This window comes from Abramis brama, assembly GCF_963993115.1.
Source record: "Abramis brama genome assembly, chromosome: 6".
Taxonomy (NCBI): domain Eukaryota; kingdom Metazoa; phylum Chordata; class Actinopteri; order Cypriniformes; family Leuciscidae; genus Abramis; species Abramis brama.
This window is the reverse complement of record NC_139968.1, coordinates 33,458,062-33,486,022: the sequence shown is the minus strand read 5'-3', so window position 1 is coordinate 33,486,022 and position 27,961 is coordinate 33,458,062. Positions and strand designations below refer to the sequence as shown.

At 35.7% G+C, this 27,961-nt stretch overlaps 2 protein-coding genes across 7 annotated transcripts in view; one reads left to right on the top strand and one right to left on the bottom strand.

Moving 5' to 3' along the window:
• The window catches only part of LOC311084748 (SLAM family member 9-like), a 134,574-nt gene extending 114,499 nt beyond the window's left edge, over positions 1 to 20,075 (top strand). For 2 of the 3 annotated variants that reach the window (XR_014606582.1, XR_014606583.1), the window contains exons 2-3: positions 18,729 to 18,796; positions 19,317 to 20,075. The gene's annotated coding sequence lies outside the window, so the exon portion shown is untranslated. Of the gene's footprint in view, positions 1 to 18,024; positions 18,138 to 18,728; positions 18,797 to 19,316 lie in introns of those variants that run through there. The other variant, XR_014606584.1, reaches the window with a different exon arrangement.
• LOC311084758 (uncharacterized protein) lies at positions 104 to 27,357 on the bottom strand. Of its 4 annotated transcripts, none has more exons than XM_084117020.1 (8): positions 21,682 to 22,134; positions 21,442 to 21,544; positions 17,938 to 18,105; positions 6,237 to 8,038; positions 4,838 to 5,167; positions 4,421 to 4,747; positions 3,275 to 3,408; positions 104 to 1,798 (listed from the first exon to the last, which is right to left on the bottom strand). In XM_084117020.1, the coding sequence occupies exons 4-8, from the start codon at positions 6,268 to 6,270 to the stop codon at positions 1,781 to 1,783; spliced, it is 843 nt and encodes a 280-aa protein (XP_083973146.1). In that variant the 5' UTR covers positions 6,271 to 8,038; positions 17,938 to 18,105; positions 21,442 to 21,544; positions 21,682 to 22,134; the 3' UTR covers positions 104 to 1,780. The 4 variants fall into 4 exon arrangements, with proteins under 4 accessions (XP_083973146.1, XP_083973147.1, XP_083973148.1 ...); XM_084117021.1 differs by having other exon boundaries at positions 6,237 to 7,560; XM_084117022.1 differs by having other exon boundaries at positions 6,237 to 7,560; positions 21,902 to 22,120.
• Between the last annotated feature and the right edge of the window lie 604 nt (positions 27,358 to 27,961).

Sequence of the window (27,961 nt, the reverse complement as noted above, 5' to 3'; positions counted from 1 at the left end):
ACTAACTGTGGCCCAAGTGTTGGGGTTATTTAGTTTTCAAAAGCGTATAAATATTAATCCTTTACGGAAAATAAATGTTATTGTTAATAAAAAAAGTCCTGCACAGAGTGGATCATGTTTTTAATCATGTTTATCACATATACATACCGAGATCTTTAGAGTTTCAGAAAAGATAATGCTGTGGGCTTTACTTTTAAAAGTGTTGAAGGCACTTTTTTCCATGATTGATGTAAAGTTAACAAAAAATGAGCACCAGATGAAAGACACATACAAAAATAGAACAAATAAACAAGGCAATCATCATCTACATCAGCAAAATACAATTATATATTTAAAAAAAAAAAAATCATACTTGACAATCACAGCAAAAAAATAAATAAAAAATCAGCACCTCATAAAATTTCACAGATGTTTTGTTTGAGGAAGATAAATACATATCTACCAAATGTATGAAGACTTAAAGTCCCCCTGTGGTGAAAATCCAGCTTTTAATGTTGTTTATGTGTCTATGTGGTGTTTAATGTGCTTTAAGACAAAACGTGCAAATTCATAAAGTGAAGCAAAGACAGTCTCAAAAACACAGCTTGAAATCGCTGGTGTTTCTGACATCACAAACTACCTTGTAACCAATCAGATCAATCTGTGATTGTCAACCAGTGTGAGTGAGTGGAGACTTTTAAATATGTAATTTTGGAGATGAAAGATAAGTTTTAAGGGATACAGTTATTGACTACAGGGGGACTTTAAAACAGTCCATTTTTAGTTATTATTGTAAGTATACATATACATGCAGAAATTACGCTGTAACATTCTCCCAGACAAACAATACATCAAGTAATTTTCAGTATTTTGAAAACCCAGAGTTTGTTCAACTAGTTTCATGCAACAGGCCTCAAGGGTTAGTGATACTGGTTAAATCATCAACATGAGCAATATAGTGACTTTTCCAGTAACAGCAACAATAGAGAGAAGAGAGTTTCAGCTGATCCGCTTCTCTTCATCATGTCCTAATTCTCTTCTGTGAAGTGATGTTACATTTGACACTGAAGCTTCAAAGCGTGTATCGAGTACGCAGCGCAATTTCTCATGAAGCTCCGTGCCGGAGCGCGTATCGTTTTCAGAGAAACACGTGATCAACGAAAAACGAAGCCTCGCTTTCTTTCCAGTCACGTGAATGCTTTTGCGTGTCGGAATGTTTGAACCCAGACCACTACTCTACAGGTTTTTGGAAGTTTTAGTCCATTTACTAATTTTTTTTTACATTTATAAATAAGCCTACAGCCTATGTTACATGATCATATATTCTGACACATAAACAGCACAGAAACCATAAAATAATTAGACCAAAATTCACTTGCATCAAGCAACTCTGTTGGTACTTTTATAATTAGTATTAATATAATTCATTTACGTTATTGGCACACTTTAATATGTTAATTATATTATCAGAAAACTAAACATTTAGCGTTGTCAGGCTTTTATGTGTGCTTAATGGATAAAACAACGGCGCTGTGCACTCAGCTGCTCATAACATGGCTGCTATAAAGATTGCCACAAGATGGCGCTGTTTTCGACACTTGATGTTTCGAATCTTTTCCTGAAACATTCACTGGAAAGCCTCAGTGCTTCATGAGCCTTCATTTGCTAATTCCTATTTCAGTGTCCATTTCAATCATATTATCAAAATTATAAATGATTTTACATTGTTTTACTGGCAGCCTTGGCCTGAGTCTGATTCAAGGACGTCTTCTTCCTCAAAGGAATGTCTTTCGGCGAGATATCACAAGTCATCCTTCTCCTGTAAGAAAATACAAATACACAAAAGGTAAAAGTAATGAGAGGGATTGATGTTTCAGTTACACAAACACACACACACACACACACACACACACACACACAAATGGTAAAAAAAGAAAGAAATGTCCCTTTTTCAGGATACTGTATTTTAAAGATAATTTTGTAAAATAAAAGCTGTGTGAAGATGCCATAGATCTGCTGCAGGAGGCATGTGAAAAAAGCAATAAACTACAGTGTCTGTGATGTAAGATCTGTTATATATATTTTGTATACTACTAAAAATGCATTTGAAAACGTTCATCTCAAAGACGAGTTCGTTCAGAATCAGTTAGGTCGGCTGACTCGATTTCCTTTTCATACATTCCCGTAGCGTCACAGTGCATTTCCCTGTTGAAGCCCAGCGTCCATTGACTTCAGTGGAGCTGCTCTGAACAGTTTTTTTCAGCGCTTCGAAACTAGACGGTCATTGGATAAATGCTGCGATTATGTCCCGCCCATGGAAGCTCAACTTCTCTGGGAGTGAATGGAGGAGTGGGCCGGCCTGGACTCCGGGCTTCTGCGTGATGATTGGAGGGTCTGTCGAAAGGCTGCATCTCCTTTTGATTGACAGCGATTTCATACAATAAAAAGTCGCTGATGCTGAAGCTGTTCGAGCTCAGTCCCATTGCGGATTTTGCAAGTGTAGTCGAAAGACAAACTGCTGCAACCTATTTCTTGGTATTTGCTTGTCAAAATACATTTCACACAATTATATATTTATACCTTTATTATATTATTACTTACTATATTTTTTATATTATTATTGGTAATAATTTAAAAATAATTATTACAATTATTAGTGAACTATCCCTTTAAGGACAAGTGGCAGTGTGTTTGCTATTACTATTGTCTCTTTAAGAGCTGCGCGCGACGCGTCTAATATACACACATTTGACAAGCAGATTTTCTCTCAATTTCCTCTAGTTTGCTTTCATTTTAGACATAACCGACTTTGTTTATGTAAACCTTGTGTGTATTTGACAGTATTAGCACAATAAGACTCGAAAGATAACTTAGTCCAGTATCCAGACGTCGTAGACAGGCTTTTAGTGCATGTGAGCTACATATGTACGCAACACCCCCCCCCCCCCCCCCCCCCCACCCCCCACCAGCACACCCCACCCATGTGTTATATGTTCAATAAAAGAAAAGAAAAATCACAAGAATAAATTACATTTCAAAATATATTCAAATAGAAAACAGTTATTTTAAATGGTCATAATATTTAACAATATTACTTTTTCTTTTTGTTGTATTTTTAAATGCAGTCTTGGTGAACATAAGAGACTTCTTTCAAAAACATTAAAAACTTACCAATCCCAAACTTTTGAACAGCAGTGTATGTATTTGTGTATCTCTATGATTGTTATATGTATTCATACCACTTTTCTTTAAAAAGGTTTTTGTGCACAGTGAATCTCATATCTGTAATACTTACACTCTGTGGTACTGGTGCATGGCTCATGCGGTGACGATAGTAAATCACAGCAGCAGTTACAGCTGCAAACACCAGAAGAACACCAACAACTATTCCTGCTACAGCTCCTGAAGACAAACCTGAATCTGGAACATCTACAGAGAAACAGACATTATTACTAGAAAGTGAATGATAATCCATCCAGTACTTACCAATATCTTTGACTGATAATTACACCTTTCTACTTTTGTCATCAGGTGTATGACATTGTTTTAACTGATAAATGCACTTTTGTTCATCAGCACTCAGTTTAGTTCAATCAGTTCAAAAGCATCAGCACTTTGAGCTAAACTGGAAGCAGCATTCACAGGAAAACTGGCTATTTTGTGCATTTTGCATGTTAATAACTATGGAAGCTTGTTTCCGCCACAGAATAAAAAAAATTAAAAGATAATTGAGACTTTTTATCTCACAATTGCGAGTTTACATCACGCAATTCTGACTTTATTTCTCAGAATTGCGTGAAATAAAGTCGCAATTGCGTGTTATAAAGTCAGAATTGTGTGATATAAAGTCCAATTCTAAGGGGAAAAAAGACAGACTTTTTTTTTAGCTCAGAATAGTTTATATCTCACAATTCTGACTTTATAAGACGCAATTGCGACTTTATTTCACGCAATTCTGACTTTATATCTCGCAATTCTGACTTTATAACATGCAATTCTGACTTTATAACACGCAATTGCGACTTTATAAGACGCAATTGCAACTATTTCACGCAATTCTGACTTTATATCTCGCAATTCTGACTTTATATCTTGCAATTCTGACTTTATAACATGCAATTCTGACTTTATAACATGCAATTGCGACTTTATTTCACGCAATTCTGACTTTATATCTCGCAATTCTGAGAAATAAAGTCAGAATTACGAGATGTAAACTCGCAATTGTGAGATAAAAAGTCGCAATTATCTTTTAAAATGTTTTATTCTGTGGCGGAAACAAGCTTCCATAAATAACTTTAGCCAAAGTGTCACTGACTCAAAACTTAACTTTTTTAAACAGTCCACAACCACAACACTTATTGGGTTGAATTTCGTGAATAAGGGGATGAATTTCAGATTCCTCAAAGGAAAATACACTGAATACCTCAATTATACTCACCAATAACATAAACACTGAATCTCTTCACCCTAGTGATGCTGAAGCTGCTGTTGATGATAATGATCAGTAGTTTATATTCTCCAGAGTCTGTGTTTGTGGTGTTCATGATGGTCAGAGATCCAGTCTGATGATCCAGCTTCAGTCTGTCTCTGAATCTCTCTTTACACTGAACATCTGTACAGATCTTACTCTGATCTCCAGTGATTTCAGCGATATGAGTGTCATTAAAATACCACGTCATCACATCATTTGTGTTTTTTATTACACCCGAATCTAAAGTGACAGATTCTCCCTCCTTCACTTCATATAGTTCAGCAGCAGAAACATCTGAAACACAAACCAACAGATGCTGGAGGATCTTGTATTAACGTGTTTTAAACATATAAACTGCATTTAAACACTCATTAAATGACTCACTAGTGACGGAAACCCTGAAGATCTTTTCACTGTCGCTGCTGCTGCTGAAGATCTTCAGTTTATAAAGTCCAGCGTCTGTGTTTGTGGTGTTTGTGATGGTCAGAGATCCAGTCTGATGATCCAGCTTCAGTCTGTCTCTGAATCTCTCAGTGCCTTCATTACACTGAACATCTGTACAGGTCTTACTGAGATCTTCATTAATTTGAGCGATGCGAGTGTCATTAAAATACCATTTTATATCTTCTTGTTGGTGTGTTTGAACACCAGTGTGAAGAGTGACTGAATCTCTCTTCATCACTGACACTTCATCTGATCCAACACCAGACACACCTGAGCAAAACATACAATAATGCAGTGATTTGTTTTTTCCAACAGATCATAAATGTGAGTAGAAAAATATGTCTGGATTCATCATTTTAAACATGCAAACAAACATCACAAAAACACTGACTCACACTTTCACTCATCAGACAAACACACATGAGTCTCATGATCTTCTCACACAACCCACAATCCACATCCTGATTCATATTCTCACACCCTTTCCCTCCTACACATAGCCTACAGTATATTTAAAATGCAATTAATCAAATATTTTCATAGACTCAATATAAATATTAAATAGATGACTAGTACCCCCCAAAAATAGTAAAGATAGTTAAGGTAACAATTTACAGTAAGGTTTATTAGTTAAGATTACTTCTACATTAGTTAACATGGACTAATAATGAACTGCACACATAGGCCTACATCATCTATTAATCTTTGTTAATTTCAACATTTACTAATACTTTATTAAAATCTTGTTAATAATAGTTAATGCACTTTGAATTAACATGAACTAACAATGAACAGCTGTATTTTTATTTACTAACGTTAACAAATACAGTAACAAATGGATTGCTCATGGTTAGTTCGTATGTTATGCTAATACATTAGCTAATGCTAACTAATGAAACTTATTGTAAAGTGTTACCAGGATTATTTTCCACCACATTAACATAACATATAAAATATTTAAGTCCTAAACAACCCACGTAAATAACATGTGTGTAAGGCAACAATGAATGATGCCTAAATTTTATGAATTTGGCAGACGCTTTTAACCAAAGCGACTCGCATTACATATGTAGGCCTACACAAAATGTACAGATTTACACAAAATGTTAAATTTTACTGATGTTTATTGTTTAAAACGACACATCGCGCAGCTGATCTGATCTCGTTTTTTATCGTTAAAAACTGTTTCACCGACCATTGATAATTAGTTTCTCTTTTAAGCCTAGCTATTTCCGGTCAACAACAGGCCTAACTTAAGCTTTATCCAGCAATCACTACAGTGCCAAACATGCGGCTTATAGGTCACAGATATCGACGTTAACACAAATAAAGGTCTTACTGTGGTAGTGTAAAAGCAAAATAAATGCGAGCATGTTAAATAAACACTTAATTTTCAACAATTTTCTCCTCAGAAAACGAATGCATGGCCGAATGCTAAAGTGAAAATGTCCGGATCCCTACGGAATAACGTCATCCCCCGACGTCATTCGTCAACAAACGAATTGTAGCCTAAAGCAATATTATTGACTAGCGTATATTACATTGCTTATTCCTAACCCGTCTGGAGTTTATTACCTTAAATAATTTTAAAACTACAGTCGAGTTTTAAATTAGTTTATTATTTTAATAACACAACAAGGCCAAAAACAAAAACACTTGATCTTTAGACTACATATCATGTAACTGTAATGTGAGCACATTCTTGTGGAAATACTATTCATACATCACATTTAGGCCCAGTTTCACAGACAGGTCTTAGAATAAGCCAGGATTAGGCCTTATAGTTAAACTAGGATATTTTAACAGCTTTCAGTAATTAAAAAATACTGGTGTGCACCTCGAGACAAAACAATGGCTCAGATATATTTAAGATATTTCAGTGTTATTTTCAGTTAAGACAGCTCTTACATGCGGTTAAGTCTGGGACTATCTTAAGCCTCGACTGTGAAACCAGGTGATGAAGTAAAACATTTAATATCCAACCGAGGAGAACAACAATCATTATTATTGAATTTAAACATTATGGACCCTTTTCAGACTGTGATGATGTTATCAACATCACAAATCTAAAAAATTTTTTTTATTTTTTATTTTTATGTTTTACACATTTATAATGCTGTACTTTTTGCTATATTAACTTGAAAGTAAATCCAGAAAGCAAAGGCTGTTGATTGAGCCTAATGACCTTTGACCCTGTGGCTCAGGAAGGCAAAGGCAATGCAAAAAAATATAATTTACAATATTTTCTAATCCTATTAACACCGGTAAAGTTTGTAAGAACACTTTATACAACGTTTTGAAGCAACTTTACAGTGATAACAGGAAAGTTCTGCAGTTTGGGTGTTGTTCAGCTCAAACCGTCGTGGAAAAAGACAACCTTGGTCAGGTGTCCAGTTCTCTTCTGGCCAGCAAACGAACACTGCATGATTATGATTCAGACTGCATCACAAGTCAGATTGTGGATTGATAGCTTTCAGAACATTTCATCCCGTTCCTTCTGCTTGAAGATCAGATTCATCACACCGGTAAGGAGATGAAGCACTTGATGATGCATCAAGAACTGATACTCTGCAATGAAAGCTGTTACATCTTGTAAATAACTTACTGTCACTGGTATCTGAGATGCAACTGCACAGGAAAGATGAAGACCAGAAATATTGGACCTAGAACAGAGAGAGGTACTTCAGTGAACAGAGACAACTGATTTAGAAGAATAAAGGACAGCCAGGGATAGTTGTGCAAGAGTTTGGACCAAGCATTTGTGTACGTTTATGTTTGTTATTATTAATTCTTTCATTGTCATTATAAGCATGCATTTCTTCAACATATTTATTCATACTTTGGATTTGAATGCAGTTTCATTAAAAGACAACACAGAAGACCAACATTGTCTCTCTCGTCTATAACTGCTTACAGCTTTCAGCCAGGAAAATGTTCAAGTCTTGTGAATTTAACTTTTTGACTCAGATTAGATTTTTTTTAATGCATACAATATTTTTTGGACTGTAAAGCTGTTTTGAGGTTCATAAAAAGACAAAACGAAACTCTTCACCTACAACACAAGATGTTCATTCAGCTCAAACCACATCTGAAGAAAACCACAGGTTGATTCCAACAGAAGTTGCAGTTGCAGAAGATGAGCTGCAAGAGGATCGAGATGGTAGATAGTATTAACTTATTGTAAACGTATACTTTTGAAAAACGTTCGGTGTTAAATAATGGAATGAAATTTTTTTTTGACTATTAAGTCTTAAGAGCCAGACAAGAATTTATATTTAACTATAAATCATTTGTAAAGAGTCTACGTGGGTAAAACTCTGTCGTGGGAGGATTCACACGCTTTCGGCAGATCATTTCATCAGGTTAGACTTTTTAGGAAATGGTTCATGTGGTTGGTTTGTTATGTTTGTGCTGGTGTTGTCTGACTGGTAATTCATAAATATAATTTTTGGCTTAATTTCAGTTACATTCTTCACTTCACAACTTTTCATAATGTAATCATCTTTGTAGCTTGTTACAAGTGCTCTGGATCGAAGATAAAACTCTCAGAAGCCTTAATCTGTGTAAATCTGTTTGTTCATCAGGTGTGTTTGCCGATTCAGTGTCAGTGATGGAGGGAGATTCAGTTACTTAATACACTGATGATATCGAAATATTTGAAGGCAATGATTTACTGTGGAAATATGAAGCTGAAAAGTCTTAAATAGCTCAAATAAAGAAAAATAAGCAAAAATTCTCCACATATGATGATGTTCCTGATGAGAGATTCAGAGACAGACAGAAGCTACTAGTGTCAAAACACTAGTTGTTGGTGGGATTTCTATGTTCCACGTGTTACTTTAACGCTGTATTGAGTTTAGTCTACTTTGAGTTTAGGCTACTTTGAGTTTTGACAATTGAAATTGATTGGATAACGTTGGAGTTGGAGACAATTGATGTTGAAAAACAGTTACTTTTATTGAAATTAATAAAGCTAAAATGGTACGCATAACCCGTGAACCAGTTGAGGCAGAAGAAGAGGGAATTTTCTGTGCTTGTCCGGCCACTGAAAGACATGGACGAGGAAATGCATTTCATATCATCATATTTATGGTGATAATGATGATGATAATTTATTAATCCTTCTCAGGAAGTTAGATGTGTTACAGCAGCAGCAACACAGACAACATCAATCTATCAACCCAACTACATTCATAAAACAAAACTTTCACTGAAGCATTTTATACTCTATCATATATTAACTAAACATACTATACCCTATGATGATAATACAAAAAACTAATACTCAAAAAAAAACTATTTTAATAATACTAAGAACATAGGTAAAAAAATATAAATCAGACATCAGACTCAGTTATTAGTTATTGCACATTAAAGATCCTAATAGCAGAAGGCAGGAGCGATTTACGATGCCGTTCAGTTTTACATTTTGGTGGAATCACTCTGCCACTGAACGAGCTCTGCCGTTTCTCAACATCCTCACCTCCTCTGCTCATCCCAGTCCTGTGTGATGCCAATGATGGAGCTTGCATTTTTTATCAGTTTATTTAGTCTGTTCCTGTCAGATGTGTGTGTGCCCTCTCCCCCCAGCACACCACACCACACCAAAGAAGAAAGCACTAGCCACATCAGTCTTATAGAAGGTGCACCACAGAGGTTGGCAAATGCTGAAAGATCGCAGCCTTCTTAAAAAATACAGCCTGCTTTGACCTTTTTTATATTGCCTCCATGTGGCTGGACCAGTCCAGTGTATTGATAGAACAGGTGTCAGAGTTACATTGGAAGTCGGATGTGTAAAGACTAAACAGGAAAGGTGATAGAACGCTTCCCTGTGGGACACCTGTGCCTCACAGAACAGTCTCCGAAACACATTTTTGGAACCGCACACACTGTGGTATGGCAGTAAAATAGTCAGTCACCCAGAAAACAAGCCCCAGCTCCTCCTGCATCTCCTCATCTTCTCACCAGCAGTTCTGGCTGAATGCTATTGAATGCATTTGAGAAATCAAGAAACATAATTCTTACAGCTGCACCAGGGTTATCAAGATGTGCATAGACCCTCTGGAGCATGGAGATGAGGCAATCATCTACACTGATGTTGGGCTGGTATGAGAACTGTAGAGGGTCAATGAATGTGCACACTTTAGGTCTGATGTAAGATAGTACCAGTTTCTCAAGTGTCTTCATTTTGTGAGAGGTGAGGGCGATGAATTTGTAGTCTTTGAGCTCTGTCTGATGTTTCCTTTTGGGAACAGGAACCAGGCATGATGTTTTCCACAAAGAGGGAATCCTCTGCAACCGCAAGCTCAGATTAAACAGATGAGAAAAAAACAATCACAGATCTTGCAGTCTGCGTCATTGTTGTGAAGTGTAGGTCCATTTTTGTGGAGGTACAGCGTAAGGTACTCGACTATGTGTAGGCTATCCCGTACACTCGACGCAGAAGTATAAAATGATCTTTACGGTAGACTTCCATGTTTGTCGTGGTCAGAAAGACTTGATGAAAAAGTTGTGCCCTAAAGACTCTTGTCATTCTTCTCTGACACAGTTTTCAAAGCACTATTGTATCACACACTGTAACGATGCTTGTATCGAAATGACAATACCACGTGATTGATGACTTTGAAGTTTTGAATGTAATGCAGTATCCGAAGGTCAGAACAGCTGGTTTGAAAAAATTGGCGCTTAGCCACCAAATCAGATGCATTAAAAGGGAAATGATTATTAAAGAGTCATTATTTGCAAATTATTTAACCCTATACTTCCTTATAACAAAAATTGTAAAAAAAAATAAAAAAAAATACTGATGATAATAATGATATATACACAGTACACACACACACACACACACACACACACACACACACACACATATATATATATACGTAGATTTATATTTATTATTATTTAGTAGATTTAGTAGATTAGTAGATAGTAGATTTATTATTATTTATTATAATAATAATAAATCTACTGCAGGATCTAGAAAAAATCTAATTGTTATTAAACCAGAAAATGTTGCTATTAGTAATCAAAAACAATTTCTAAAGCTAGGTCTTCTAAACATTAGATCACTCACACCTAAGGCAGTTATTGTAAATGAAATAGTCACAGATAATAGCTTCGATGTACTTTGCCTTACTGAAACTTGGCTTAAACCTAATGATTATTTCGGTCTAAATGAGTCTACTCCATCTGGATACTCCTATAAGCACGAACCCCGTCTGATTGGTCGTGGCGGCGGTGTTGCAGCGGTCTATAGAGATATTCTCAATGTTACTCAGAAAACGGGTTATACGTTTATTTCGTTTGAAATACTTGTACTAAATGTTACGCTCTTAGATGTTAGAAAAAAATCCATATTATCTCTAGCCTTGGCTACCGTATATAGACCGCCTGGGCCTTACGCTGATTTCCTAAAAGAGTTTGCAGATTTTCTCTCAGATCTATTGGTCAATGTAGATAAAGCATTAATTGTTGGAGATTTTAACATACACGTAGATAATTCAAATGATGCGTTAGGGGCTGCGTTTTTAGATTTATTAAATTCCTTTGGGGTCAAGCAAAACGTCACCGGACCAACTCATCGTCTTAATCACACACTCGATTTAATTATATCATATGGAACCGATCCAACCGATATAGATATCATTCCACAAAGTGATGATGTCACTGACCATTACTTGGTAACTTGCATATTACGTACTGCTGTAATATGTCATGCTGTGCCGCGTTTTCGACCAGGCAGAACAATCCTTCCATCCACCATAGATAATTTCTCAAATTGCTTATCTTATCTGTCTCAGCTGCTGCCTGAACCCAAACAAACAGATGAACTAGATGAACTAACTAGCACTATGAGCACCATTCTCTCTAGAACATTGGATGTTGTTGCACCCATTAGATTAAAAAAGGTCAGAGAGAAAATTAAAGCACCATGGTACAATAATACTACACATGTTCTAAAGAGAGAAACCCGTAATTTAGAGCGTAAATGGAAACAAACTAATTTAGAGGTCTTTAGAATCGCGTGGAAAGACAGTATGTCACGTTATAAAAAGGCCCTAAAAGCGGCCAGGGCTGAGCACCTCCGCAAACTAATAGAAAACAACCAAAACAATCCTAGGTTTTTATTTAACACCGTGGCTAGACTAACAAATAAACAGACGTCACCCGAACAAAATATCCCGTTACAGTTTAGTAGTAATGATTTCATGAACTTCTTCACTGAGAAAATAGAAAACATCAGAACCACAATTGTAAACGTTCAATCCTCAATCGCACCTTATAATTCAGCCTCAATTATCCCCCCGCAAGAACAATTACAGTGCTTTACAACTATAGAACAAAAAGAGTTAAATAAACTTATCACTTCATCTAAAACAACAACATGTTTATTAGATCCTATACCAACTAAACTACTGAAGGAAGTGTTACCTATAGTGGAAGAGCCTCTCCTCAATATTATTAACTCATCTTTATCTTTAGGTCATGTTCCAAGAACATTTAAACTGGCAGTTATAAAACCTCTCATTAAGAAACCACAATTAGATCATAATAATCTAGCAAATTATAGACCCATTTCAAATCTACCTTTTATGTCTAAAATACTAGAAAAAGTTGTGTCCACTCAACTGGGCTCTTTCTTGCAAGAAAATGATATCTATGAAAAGTTTCAGTCAGGATTCAGGCCGCATCATAGCACTGAAACTGTGCTCGTTAAAATCACAAATGATTTACTCTTAGCTTCTGACCAAGGCTGTATCTCAATACTAGTTTTACTTGATCTAAGTGCTGCGTTCGATACTATAGATCACACAATACTCTTAGATCGACTACAAAATTATACTGGTGTTCAAGGACAAGCATTAAGCTGGTTTAGATCATACTTATCTGACCGCTACCATTTTGTCTATTTAAATGGAGAAAAATCGATCATAACTCCAGTAAACTATGGAGTGCCGCAGGGATCTGTGTTGGGCCCTCTGTTATTCTCAATATATATGATGCCACTTGGAAATATTATAAGGAAACATGGAATTAGTTTCCATTGTTATGCTGATGACACTCAAATATATATTTCATCACGGCCGGATGAAAACGCTAAATTATCCAAATTGACAGAGTGTGTTAAAGATATAAAAGATGGGATGACGCATAATTTTCTTTTATTAAATCCAGACAAGACAGAGGTAATACTTATCGGTTCAAAAAACCGCCCGCAGAACCTCTCACAATACAACTTTGACATCGTAGGATGTCCTGTTACTTTATCCTCTACAGTAAAAGACCTGGGTGTTATACTCGATTGTAACCTGTCTTTTGAAAATCATATTTTTCGTATGTTACAAAAACAGCCTTTTTCCACCTTAGAAACATTGCTAAGCTACGTAATATCCTATCAGTTTCTGATGCAGAAAAGTTAGTTCATGCATTCATGACCTCGAGACTAGATTACTGTAATGCTTTATTAGCCGGTTGTCCTGCATCCTCAATAAACAAGCTACAGTTAGTCCAAAATGCAGCTGCTAGAGTTCTTACTAGATCAAGAAAATATGATCATATAACACCGATTTTATCATCACTACATTGGCTACCTATAAAGTTCCGTATTAATTATAAGGTATTGCTACTGACTTATAAAGCCCTAAACGGCTTAGCTCCAGTCTATTTAACGGATCTTCTATCACCCTATAATCCATCGTGCTCTTTAAGATCAATAAATTCAAGGCTTTTGGTCATACCTAGGATATCCAGATCAACCAAAGGAGGGAGAGCATTTTCACATTTGGCTCCAAAACTCTGGAATAGCCTTCCTGATACTGTTCGTTGCTCGGACTCGCTCTCCCAGTTTAAAACTAGATTAAAGACGCATCTTTTCAGCCAGGCATTCATATAATATTGTTAATTTCACAGTTTCAAACTACAATCCGGCCTCTAGTTCATAAATGCCAGAGGAGAACTGGCCCCCGACTGAGCCTGGGTTCTCCCAAGGTTTTTTTTCTCCATTAGGTCACCTGATGGAGTTTTAGGACACCATTAGGTCACTTGATGGAGTTTTTTCGGTTCCTTGCCACTGTTGCCTTTGGCTTGCTCAGTTGGGGATATTTTGGGGATATTTAATTTTATTCTATCAATCAATAAATTCCACTAGAAACAAACTTTGTTGTATTATTTTATTTTAATACTGTGAAGCTGCTTTGATACAATCTGTATTGTGAAAAGCGCTATACAAATATACTTGATTTGATTTATATATATATATATATATATATATATACACACACACAAACACACAAACAGACACACACTTTTTTGATGGGTGTTTCTGTTTTTTTTTTTTTTTTACTACTCACGTCAATTACTAATTATGACCAAATAATTGTATATTTTATATTATTGATCAATATGTGAATTGTGAGTTGTGGTCTCACTGGCACAAATTAATTTAGATGAGATTAGATAGAACTGTATTGATCCCAGATTGATTCCACTCCTGTGTCACAGACTTCTGAAGCTTTGTTTGGTCACATGCTTTTTCTGCTCTGAGGTGATTTGTTAGACATGGTGGAGAAAACAAGTCTGACCACCAGATGTCACTATCGCTCTTTAAAAAAAATATTTTAGATATTGACATTTTAATCAGGACACTTGGGACCGATTGGGCATGTAAAATACTTTCATTTGCCCCTTCAAAAAATCCACTTGTCCCAGACAAGTGTTAATGTCGAACCCTGATATATATTATGTTATTAAACTGTTGCATGAGCAGGTTCCTGCTGATTTTTGCAGAAATCAGAAGAGCCTGTGTATGCAAATGTAAGCAAAAAATTATGATCAAAACAGAATTAACTGGAGAGCTCATATGGGCCCTGACTTGCACCTTTAGTTCATATTTATTCTCTGCCAGGATATTTTACTTTCGTCTATTCTTGTTCTTTGTGCCACATTGTTTGATTTCATCCGGGTTTTTTTTTTTTTTTTTGCATGCACTCTCATAAATTGTATACGTCTGAAATTGTGTTGCTTTGCTCTACTTTAATTTAGTGGTTCACAAATAGTAGGCCAGTCAAAATATAACAGAAACTCAAATTATATTCTATTTTTAGCTTAACCTGCATGGAAATGTACTAACTTTATTAAATATTGATCCCACCCTTCACTGTCTCTGTAATCTTGTGTAAAAAGAAAAATGGCAAATTCAGCACATCATCGCTCTCTAGTGTCCAAAGCAGAAAATCACATCTCTCTAAGAATATCTTACTTTCACACGATAGGGTGCGCTATAGTTACTGCTGTTCTCACAGTCACGTCTCTGATGTTTATAATAATATGCAGAGCTGGGTAGAAACTGATTACATGTAATCTGGATTACGTAATCAGATTCCAAAAATGTATGTCAACGTATCATACAAAGATGCACGTTCCAAGGCACTTCAGTGGCTTTAACAGAAATTCACCATCATGTTCCTCAAACCACTCCATGATGATTCTGGCAGTGTGGCATGATGCATTATCCTGTTGGTAATACCATCACCGGCAGGGAACACAGTTGCCATAAATTGGAGCATTTGGTCCACAATGATGTTCAGATACCTGAAATCCATCAGGGATTGTGCTGTTGGGATAATGGGGCCTAATGTGTCCCAAGAAAACATTGCAAACATTGCCCACAGCATTACACCGCCACCGCCATGTGCTATTGACAATGGTATGCAGTTAGTGAAAATTTGACCCTAAAGTGTGACTAATAAATATGCTATTGTTTTTCTCCCTCAGTTTCTCATGTTTTTTCCCCAGTAGATTAAAGTGCCAAAAAAGCTGATTATAGTAGAAGCACAGGAAGAAACTCTTCACCTACAAACTAAACACTCATGCACTGAATGCCCAGTGTCACCGACACACGTTTGTCCACCCAACGGATCAAACCACATTTAGAAAAATAACGGCCACAGGTTTCAGTTTGACTCAGAAGATAAACCCCAGTAAAGCCAGTACTGTGAGATCATACACGCTTTTAACTTGTACTCTGGTTTTTCTTTGTACTCTGGTCACTAAAATTTTAAAAAAGAAAAAAAATTATTCACTATTCATTTTTAAATTACTAGAGTTATGCTCCATTTCACCATGAATTGTATGTCATCCACAATTCACTTAATATTCTTCTACTTTTAGCCATTTAAAATTTTACACCCTTTTTACACATTTAGCCATTTTACACCTTCAGAAGAAAATGGTCACTGAGGCGGTACTATTTCTAATATAAACCCTAAAACCTAAAAAAATAAAATAAAGGTTTTTTTTTATCCATCAAGAACAGTTAAAATCTTAAGGGCCAAAAGAACTATAACCTTATATCATATGCAAATGCAGTGTGTGAACTAGGAGGGTCAAACTGCATAGGAGGATTCACACAACACTTGAACAGTTCTGCTGTTAGATCACACACTGAACCACTGAAGAAAATGTTTCACATGTTAGTTTTGTTCTTTTTTTGCTGTTGGAGTCTGACTGGTAAGTTATAAAAGCATTTTTATGGCTTGTTTTTTTTTTCATTTCAGTGTAAATTAGAATTCGATTATTTTCATCTGCTTTTATTTACCAAAGGAATTATGAAGATAATTGTATGAACATAAAACGAGATCTACTAACTCTGAATGCAGTCTCTTTTGGGATTAGGATTAGGTTTACTGTGACATTTTCAGGTCTGGAAAAGGTAATGGATATAATGGAAATCTCTACAGTGAATGTAAATGTTCAGAAAGTGTGAACTTTCCTTTGAGCTTTCAAATATCAGCCCATTTTTTGTCCTTTTAAAAATATTTCTGCGGCTATTAATCTACAAACATCATGGAAATTCACTAGTCAAAATGTGCAGCAAACTTACAGTCCAGACTATCCAGTGATCTAAATCTCTCATTTATTTAAAAATGTTATTCAAATATCCAGCACAATTAAAACTGTACTTTCAATCTGCAATAATTATCATGCATTTATTGTCAATACATTTTGAAACTTTAAACACTGATTGTTCTCTACACTTTAAAACAAATTAAATGGATGTGCTGCACCAATAAGGTTGATATATTTTGTTTTGGATATTCTCAACTTTACATGTAAACTTTTGCTGATTTCAGGCTTTGTAAACCATCAGTGGCCGTAATCTGTGTAAATCTGTTTGTTCTCCAGGTGTGTTTGGAGATTCAGTGTCAGTGATGGAGGGAGATTCTGTTACTCTAAACACTGATCTTACTGAAATACATGAAGATGATCAGATACGGTGGAAATATGGAGCTGAAAACTCTCTGATAGCTAAAATAAATAAAAACAAGCTAAATTCCATATATAATATTACTGAAAGATTCAGAGACAGACTGAAGCTGGACAATCAAACTGGATCTCTGACCATCACAAACACCAGAATTGAACATGCTGGAGTTTATCAACTAGATATAAGTGGAGTGAAATCGTCATCAAAATTATTCAATGTTTCTCTCTATGGTGAGTAAAGATCATTTGTCCAAACATTCACATATTTTATTTACATATTCAGATGTTACATCATTTTATAGATGACACACACATTCAGTGACCATCAACACACTAAACACACACTCCACACAAAATGTATTACATGGATTCACTACAATTCACAATGTTGAAAATAATCTGATTGTTGTTTATATTCCTCTTATTCTCTCATTTTCCAGCTCGTCTGCCTGTTCCTGTCATCAGCAGAAACTGTTCATCATCATCATCATCATCGTCAAATTGTTCATTGGTGTGTTCATCAGTGTTGAATGTGTGTGATGTGACTCTCTCCTGGTACGCAGGAATCAGTGTATTGTCCAGCATCAGTGTGTGTGATCTCAGCATCAGTCTCTCTCTACCTCTGGAGGTGGAATATCAGGATAAAAACACCTACAGCTGTGTGCTGAACAATCCCATCAGCAACCAGACCACACATCTGGACATCAACACACTCTGTCACACATGTGCAGGTACCACAGCACTGATGATATATGTGTGTGTTTACTGACCTGATCTCTGTCTTCTGTTGTAGATCAGACTGACGCATTCACTTCTTTCTTTATCATTACAGAGCTGGACACACTCTCTCCTTCAGTTCCTCCAGTCTCAGTGTCTCTGATAGTGTTGATCTCTGCTGGATCTCTGATGATTGTTGCTGGATTTTGTATCTTCTGGATCTGCAGGAAACACAGAAAAACTCATAAAGATGGCAAGTATTCTCTTCTCCTTTTAAACAAGTTAAATAAGAAATAATTCAGTGTATCATTAAATTAAAAATTATTCTCATAATTTTCATTGTCATAATAAATGTCTATTTCTAATAGTATATAATGACACTGTATCGCTCTTTACTCATCTCACACAAACAAAGGTTTCTCAAACTGAATCAACACTGGAAATGCACAAACAGAAAAGTTAATTTGTATGAATATAATCTGTAAGGATGAGGCTGGTGCTCTAAAATCTATGAATATGAATGATAACTTTGGTTGTGCTTGTTGAATCTAAATGCTGATTAAACACAAAGAATGTAAAATACTTTTCTTTGTTAAACATCCCATTTGGGTTTGATTTATGTGTCTCTCTAAATGTAATGATAAACACTCTTTTAGGAATTGTTGTGTGTGGAAAAAGTTATAGAGCTAATGGCAAATTAAATTTGTTAATGCCGTTTTTAAAAACTTCCAGTGTTACTTTGGTGTTAACTTTGAAATTCATAATAATAACATAAATGTTGTGAAGAATCAGATCTAGTTAAGATTGAGTTTTGTTGTTTTAATGCATCTATAATTTCAAACAGAAGAGACTCGTGAAGAAGAGATCACTTACGCTGAGACGACATTCGACAAAAGAAACACACAGAAATCGGTGAGACAATTTATTGTTAATTTGTTGAGTATTTGTATAATTTCAGATGTAGATCAGTGTGTGCTTTTGATTTTGTCTGAATAATATTGAAGCCCATTTCTACCAGAGAAGAAATAAAAGTCGTGCTCTGGTAAATCATAATCATGACAAAAAGACGATATTATGGTATAGTAAATAAAAAATTTGAGATTAAAAAGTCAAAAATATCACATATACACAGTAAAAAATTCAAATGACTTAAAATGTTGATATTATAACATACACATTTTTTACTTATGCATTTCATAATTTGGCATTTTTAATCTTACAATTTTGATTCTTTTGTCCTAATTATGATTTAACTATAATTTATTTTTATTTTTCTTATGTGGCAGTAATGGTGTTTCAAAGTATAATGATCTATCACACACAGTAAATCTCAAACACAACAGCACCATCAGATGTTTATAAAAGACTTGTTACTTTAAAAAACATTATTTTAATTATTAATCATTATTATTCTATCTTGTGTTATTTACAGAAAGTTGAAGAGGAGGATAATGTGGAATATGCACCAATAAAATTCAGAAGATGATCAAACTTTAATGTTGTTCTGAGTACAAGACCCAGATTGTGATCATTTCACTGTGAATCTCCTGAATGTCAGACTCTGAGTCTATGTTCAGTTTTAGGATTGAGAGAATCATCATGTTTCATCAGGAAATCACAGCAGACATACAGGATCATCCTAAACTTTAGGAATTAGAGCTGGGGTCCATAACTTTTTTGTGTGTGTTCAAAATTGACAAAAATTATATATTGAGCGAGTACATCTTGAATACATTTTCCAAACCATGTTTTTGTCTTATCCTGATTCCTGAATCACTATGGTACACCTATAATCAGTGTTTATACTCGGACTACTTTAGGCCGGTCGGGTTAAACGCTGCAGAGTAGCCCAGTGCCTGCGTGACTCGTCATAGACGAGAGAAGTAGCTCCGGCTGCAATGTTCTTCTACAAGACGCATGCAAATTTGTTTATTAACCGTTAGAGTGCCAAAAGTTATGGACTGCTGCTTTACAGGCAACTGATTTTTCTACATAAATGTCAACACTGGGGGCATTTATTGCTTTTTTATATAGTTAATGTGATGCTGGTCTTTGAAATACTTGCTTTTTGTATAAAGTTGTGATGCTAGTTTTTGAAACACTGCAAAAAAATGAAAATTGAAAATTTTCAAAACTGTTAAATTTGTGAATGTTCAATAAATAGTGATATAATTGTGTGCTCCACATTTTAATTTCATTCATTTCCTGTTGTTTATATATATATATATATATATATATATATATATATATATATATATATATATATATATAAATAATATATTGGGCAGAACTGAGTTTAGTGTATTGGTACAATTTTGTAGTGTTGGTACAAGTTTCTCATGTGGCCTTTTAGGGAAATTAATTTCCCACCCCTGTCCTAAAGGGTTTAAAGTATGATAATCAAAACCAGATTAATTAAATGTTCTCCTAAAAACTTCAAAAGAATTGACCTTAACTGCAATACAGGGACTTATGTAAGCTAATTATGTATATCATGTGGCCCATTGCAGCATTTTTATGTTTGCAAAACATAGATGCAAACTAGTGATGGAAAGGTGACAAAGTGAGCTCTGCTGTGGTCTCGTTCATTTATATCAATGTGGTTTGATCTGTTGTGTAGACAAACAGCTTGTGCATGAGCATGTTTCTGCTGCTGGATGTTTGCATTTCAGTCAGTTTGGCAGCATTTGTCTGAGGTGTCAATGAAGCTTCAGTGTGTCTGAGGTGTCAATAAAGCTTCAGTGTGTCTGAGGTGTCAACAGTGTGTCGGTGCGAGTGTGTCTGAGGTGTCAGTCTGTGTTAACAGCAAGTCGTTGCAAGGATTGTTCCATTTATGCACGCATGAAACAGTTAATGACTTCTCTACAGGGAAGCCGCTTTACTACAAAATAATAAACTCAATCGTGCTGATGTTTGACAAAAAAAGTCCAAAATCAAACTGTGATTTTACTTTGAAAAATTAAAATGTTATATACTTCTATGTGCATGATGATCCTGCAGATCCTGCAAGAACTGATAATAATGTAAATGTGTAATCTTTCAAATGCAACGTAAGTCGCTTTGGATAAATGCATAAATGTAAATGTGATGTAGCCTAAGTTAAGCAGTGCTACTCTCAGAAATAAAGGTACAACAGCTGTGATGTGTAATGGCTTTTCAAAAGCTACACCTTTGTACCTTTTTTACCCCTTAGGGTGCAAATTAGTACCTAAATGGTTGTAAAGGTACAACTCAAGTGACAGCTTAGCCTATATCTTTTTTTTCTGAAAGTGCAGTTTCAGGAGTCTCAATTCTTTCCAAACAGAACTATACTAGATCCCCGTTTTTTCTTATAGAGGTTATATCCAGTTTTCTGCCGGTGTCTGGAATACATGACATGTATGACTTACAATTTTTGATTTGTGTTTGATGGTTGTTAATAATGTTTTCATCAGCTTTGAAGAGAAACTAAATGCTGCTGACAAACTTGATTTTTTTTCAATTGCACAACAGGGATTCTGTCCATTGGTGAAACAAAGGTTGTGAAATCAAGATCATAATCAGATATTAAATCTCACCTTCTGTTCCCTTGATAGTGATAAAGTCCAGGCACAATTATATGAGGATATATGAGGCTCAAGTTCTCCACTCCTGCTCCAGTTCCAGCACTGTAACCTCCACCTGAGGGTCAGGGAACAAAACACGAGTGATGGGGTGAAGGAGTGTGAACAAATGATAAAGACTAAATGATTTTAACTTTAGCAGAAAGAAGCATTAGCAAATATGTGGTTAGTGCGTGTTCTGGAAGATTTTAGTACCTAATGCTACCTCTCCTCAGCAACACAGAATGAGGAATCATGTCTTAAACACAGGACTTAAAGTCACTTTTTTGGTAAAGTTTACACGCTGATAAGTTGACTTGAACAACTCGAGCGGAGTTTATGACATCATGCAAAAAAAAAAATGTTTTAGTCTATGGCGGTCACACAAAACTTCTTTCAATTAAATAAAAAGTATCACAGGAGTCGAGGTTCTCACGTTACATTATTTCTTTGTGTTGGTCTGCAATGCTGTTTCCTTTAATGAAAATAACATCCCGTTTCAAATGTATCTCCACCTAATGTTTCTGTATTGTAAACATGATTGTAAACCCAAACACATCCTACGAAAGCAAACATACATACACACACACACCATCGGAAGTGAAATTAATAAAACGTTTGACCACTAGACTCAGAGGACAAGAGTCATATTTACAGTTCTTCTTCTATGGTTTATTGGCGGTTGTCAAACGAGATTTCCGCCACCAACTGGTGTGGAGTGTGGACCAGAATGTGGACTATATACAGTAGGCCTACATTGTTTTTTTGTTTTGTTTTTTTAAAAACTTAAATTACTTTCTCTAAGGTATTGAAACAATAAATTATAACACCTATATTTTGACTCCTTTTGTGGAAAATATTTTAAATCACACCGTATTTTCAGCTTTTGGATCAAATATCTTCTTTTTTATATTTCTTACAATATATCATGTTAGCTGTTTCCTTCTGTCCACAGAAATCACATTTCCTTTGTTATCTTTACCTATTTTGAACAGTTTGATTTAGTCCATTGTGTCTAAACCTAAGCCTCAAAACTATTATCTCTTCCGTTCTATTCCTCCATATTCCTTCCTGTAAAAAATGTGTTGCCTAAATTTTTGTTTTAAGTACAATCAATTTGGCTTTTTAAGTAATTTCAACTTGAACTGGTTTAATGGGTTCAATGCATGCGGGAGAAATAAATGTAATTTCTTTGTTTAAGATAGTAGTGCCTGATATCACATTACCATTGTTTTACTCTGGTAAAAATTACTGTTAATTATTGTGATTGTTTATTTCAAGAACAGCATCCCACACAGTGTGCCCTTTCTATAATTTTCCTGATATTTCATTAATACACAGTGTTTAAACTACAAACATGCATTCTGTATTAGAGCGCCATCTAGTGTTCTAACTAGGAATTCAACATTGAGCTCGTTTTTTTGTAAATTTGGAGTGCTGTCAGTACAGAGAACGACAAAAATCGGTGTTGCCTACACCGTGTTATCCTCTTTTTAAAATTTGCACCCTGTTGACTTCAATGGGGCAAGTTTTAAACCTGCTTTTAGCCTCTTAACATCCTTGATGTGTCATTACAAGTGCACAGACAATGTGAGTGATTCCTTCAGAGTGAACACGAGTAAATCTGACTGCAGTAGATGTGAAAGATATGAATAAAAATTATGTTATTTCAGCCAGCGCACATACCTGTATTTTCTTCCTGTTTTCGGTCGAAGTCCACAGTAATCGATTGTCGAGTTCACGCGCGTGATCATAGGTAACTAAACCCATGCACGTGAACTCGACAATCGAATACTATGGACTTCAACCGAAAACAGGATGTAAATACAGGTATGTGCGCTGACATATTTAATGAGCATAAGGGCATATTTAATGAGCATCATTACTCGACACCAGAGTAAAGTCGCTGAGCAAATTCAACTTGTGGATTTCCAGGGTAAGACTAGCCTATATTACAATGCTTATTCCTAACCACAGTCTGGAGTTTATTACCTTGAAGAATATGAAGACTGCTGTCGAGTTTTAAATAATTTATTATTTTAATAATACAAGGCCAAAAAAAACTAAACAAAAACTTTATCTTTAGACTACATATCATGTAACAGTAATGTGAGAACAGTCTTTTGGAAATAAAATTCATACATCACAAATTCATACATAAAATTCAAATTCATACATCAAATTGGCCCATTTTCACAGACAGGTCTTAGATTAAGCCAGGATTAGGCCTTATAGTTAAACTAGGATATTTAAACAGCTTGAGACAAAACAATGGGACTGATATACGATATGGATATAAAATACTGATATAAGATTAAAGGTCCCGTTATATGCCCCTTTTCACAAGATGTAAAATAAGTCTCTGATGTCCCCAGAGTGTGTATGTGAAGTTTGAGCTCAAAATACCCAACAGATCATTTTTTACAGCATGTTTAAATTGACATTTTTTGGGGCTCAGAAAAACGAGCCGTTTCAGTGTGTGCCCTTTAAATGCAAATGAGCTGCTGCTGGACGACCCATGGGGGCGGAGCTTCATGAGCTCGCGCTCAGTCTCTCAGGACAATATCACCTCACGGAATGATGATAATATCAGAAACTCTCAGTAACGGCGTTCATTTCGAGTCGGACAATAATGCCTACAGAGTCAGAGTGCTGTATAGAGATGAAACAGGTATGGTTTAGTAGTTTAATTACGGTTATTATAACGTATTTGTCATCTGCTTGTATGTATCCATTATTTATTAACAGCCTACAAGTCTGCTGTTTCGGACCAGGTCCGAATGATGGTCAAACATGTACTGATGAGTTTAATAAAGTTTATTGTACATCACACAAAAGATGAAGCGTCAGTTTTACTTCAGAAAATCACCGTAAGAGCTGAGTAAACACAGTAGCCTAAGTTATAAGAAGTGCGCAAGTAGCCAGTAGAGTTGAGGGAGCATTCCTGTGGGCGGATGTTAGTCTAAACACGGTTCTGGTGATGTCACTAATGAAGGAAGTAGAGGGGTGTAGTCCAATCGAGCCGTTTTTTGTAGTCAACTTCTGTTAAATAAAATATCTCGCTTGGCATTGAACTTTGAGCGTTATAATTTTACAGATATTATTTATACTCTAACAACAACATTACACACTAACTAAACTTTGAAACATGGAATCGCATGCAACGGGACCTTTAAGATATGTGAAAATAGTTATTTTCAGTTAAAACAGCTCAAACATGCAGTTTAGTCTGGGACTAGCTTAAGCCTTGTATGTGAAACCAGGTGATAAATTAAAACATTTAATATCCATCCAAGGAGAACAATTATTATTTTTATTGAATTTAAACATTATGGAACCTTTTTCACAGACTGTATTGACGTTTTTGATCAATTTCACAAATCTAGTTTTTAATATTTTCATTTTAAAAAAATGCACACATTTATAATACTATACTTTTTGCTATATTAACTTGGCAGTAAATTCAAAAAGCGAAGGCTGCTGCAAGAATGTTTCACATACAATGGCTGAGAGGGCGATGGCAAACTTGACAGTGAATCTTTCTCTTTTAGCAGCTGTAATCAATCTTTTGCTATTGGAGCAAATGCAAACATAAATTATATATATATATATATATATATATATATATATATATATATATTTTTTTTTTTTTTTTTTTTTGTCGGCTCCCATTCATTGCTATAGAAGTTTACCTAAAATGAAGACGTCTGAGAACCCTGGAAATATGAAAAAGGTCCACTATAGGCTTTCACTAACACAAACATGGCAGAGAGCAAGGCAGACTGCTGTTACTTTTCAGATCAACTAAATTAGTTATACTGAGAATAACTGCTTTACCCCATGAACTTGTTTCTATAGAATGACTATATTTACTTGGAATGGAGTAAAGGCGTCTTTCAGTACATACTGGTTGTAGTCGACCACTTTACCAGGTATGCTCAAATGTATGCAACCAAGAAGTAGTCTAGAAGAACACTTTATACAACGTTTCGAAGCAACTTTACAGTGATAACAGGAAAGTTCTGCATTTTGGGTGTTGTTCAGCTCAAACTGTCATGGAAAAAGACAACCTTGGTCAGGTGTCCAGTTCTCTTCTGGCCAGCAAACAAACACTGCATGATAATGATTCAGAATGACCACAAGTCCGATTGTGGATTGGTAGCTTTCAGAACATTTCATCCCGTTCTTTCTGCTTGAAGATCAGATTCATCACACCGGTAAGGAGATGAAGCACTTGATGATGCATCTAGAACTGATAATCTGCAATGAAAGCTGTTACAGCTTGTAAATAACTTACTGTTACTGGTATCTGAGATGCCAACTGCAGCAGGAAAGATGAAGACCAGAAATATTGGACCTAGAACAGAGAGAGGTACTTCAGTGAAGAGTGACAACTGATTTAGAAGAAGAAATGACAGCCAGGGATAGTTGTGCAAGTTTTATTAATTCTTTCATTGTCATTATAAGCATTATCTTTTTTTGAAAATGTCTTTGGATTTGAATGCATTGTTTCATTAAAGGGCACCTATTATGACACTTATCACAAGATGTAAAATAAGTCTCTGATGTCCCCAGAGTATATATGTGAAATTTTAGCTCAAAATACCCAACAGATGATTTTTTACAGCATGTTTAAATTGTCATTTTTTGGGGCTCAGAAAAACATGCTGTTTTAGTGTGTATCCCTTTAAATGCAAATTAACTGCTGCTGCCGGCCCAGGGGCGGAGCCTCACGAGCTCACGCTCAGAGCCAGGACAATCTCATCTGATAATATCAGAACAGAAACTCTCAGTTGCGGTGTTCATTTCGACTCGGAGTCGGACAATAATGCCCACAGAGCCAGAGAATATATGCTGTATGGAGATAGAACAGGTATAGTTTAGCTTAATTATGGTTATAACTTATTTTTCATCTGCTTTTATCCACTATTAATACAAGCCTGCTGTAGCAAACCCCGTCCGAATGATGACCAAAATATACTGATGAGTTCAGTGAAGTTTATTGTACATCACACAAAAGATGAGTGTTAGTTTTACTCCAGAGAATCACAGTAAGAGCTGAATAAACAGTAAAAGAAGTGCGCATTAAAGTCGTATAACCTCTCTCTCTCTTTCTTTCATTATCATCAACATACACAGCGAATTACACAAAACACTCGTTACAACTAACAGTAAACAAATATATACACACCTTTTCAGTGGGTGCTTAATAAACTGGTAAACCTTATATCCGTAAAATGACTTGATGAGCTGTGATTAAGTTCGTGCTCTCACTTTCACTTCTGCCGTGGTCGTTAGTCCTGTCGGTCTGGAGACCGTAAGCTGGATCACAAACAGTACAGATCCATCCTCGAGTAACAACGAGAGTAAATGAAGACTGCTATGTTCATTCTTACATCCAACAACAACACACCTCAATCGCTTAGGAGACATTCTTGTCTACAGTCTACCGCTGTAGTGGACACGCACCGTATGGTTGGTGCGTTCACACCAAACGCGAATAGAGCGTCTGGCGCGAGTGATTTCAATGTTAAGGTAGCCTAATGCAAAGACGCGTTTACTCTTGCCATCGCGCCAACTAAATTCAAAATGTATCACACGCTATGGTGTGCTTCCTGAACATTGAACAACGGTCCGTGTGAAACAATCAGATCCCTGTGCGTATAGTGCGCGTCATAGGAATTTAACGAGGCTTCGAGGCAGAGTTTTTGCCTCGAGGAATTTTTGTAATCGAGTAAATCGAGTAACTCGATGAATCGTTTCAGCCCTAATGGATACAGTATTTTATTGGACTGTGAAGCTGTTTTGAGGTTCATAAAAAGACAGGAAGAAACTAACATTCGGCTCAAACCACATCTGAAGAAAACCACAGGTTGATTCAGCCAGAAGCTGCAGTTGCAGAAGATGAGCTGCAAGAGAAACAATGAGATGGGTGATGGTATTAACCTTTTGTTGAGTTTTACCATACTTTTGAAAAACTTTCTGTGTTAAATAATGGAATGAAACATTTTTTAGACTATTAAGTCTTAATAAGAGCCAGACAAGAATTTATATTTAACTATACATAATTTGTAGAGAGCCTGTAAAGAGTCTACGTGGGTAAAACTGTCGTGGGAGGATTCACACGCCAGCTCAAGTGCTTTCGGCAAATCGTTTAATCAGATCAGACTTTTCAGGAAATGTTTCATGTGTGTGCTTTGTTATGTCTGTGCTGGTGGTGTCTGACTGGTAAGTCGTAAATATATTTTTTGGCTTAATTTTAGTTACATTCTTCACATATGTTAACTATCACGGTGACTACAACTTTTCATTATGTAATCATCTTTGTAGCTTCTTACATTGTGCTCTGGATCAAAGATAAAACTCTCAGAAGCCTTAATCTGTGTAAATCTGTTTGTTCTTTAGGTGTGTTTGCCGATTCAGTGTCAGTGATGGAGGGAGATTCAGTTACTTAATACACTGATGATACCGAAATACGTGATGGCAATGATATACT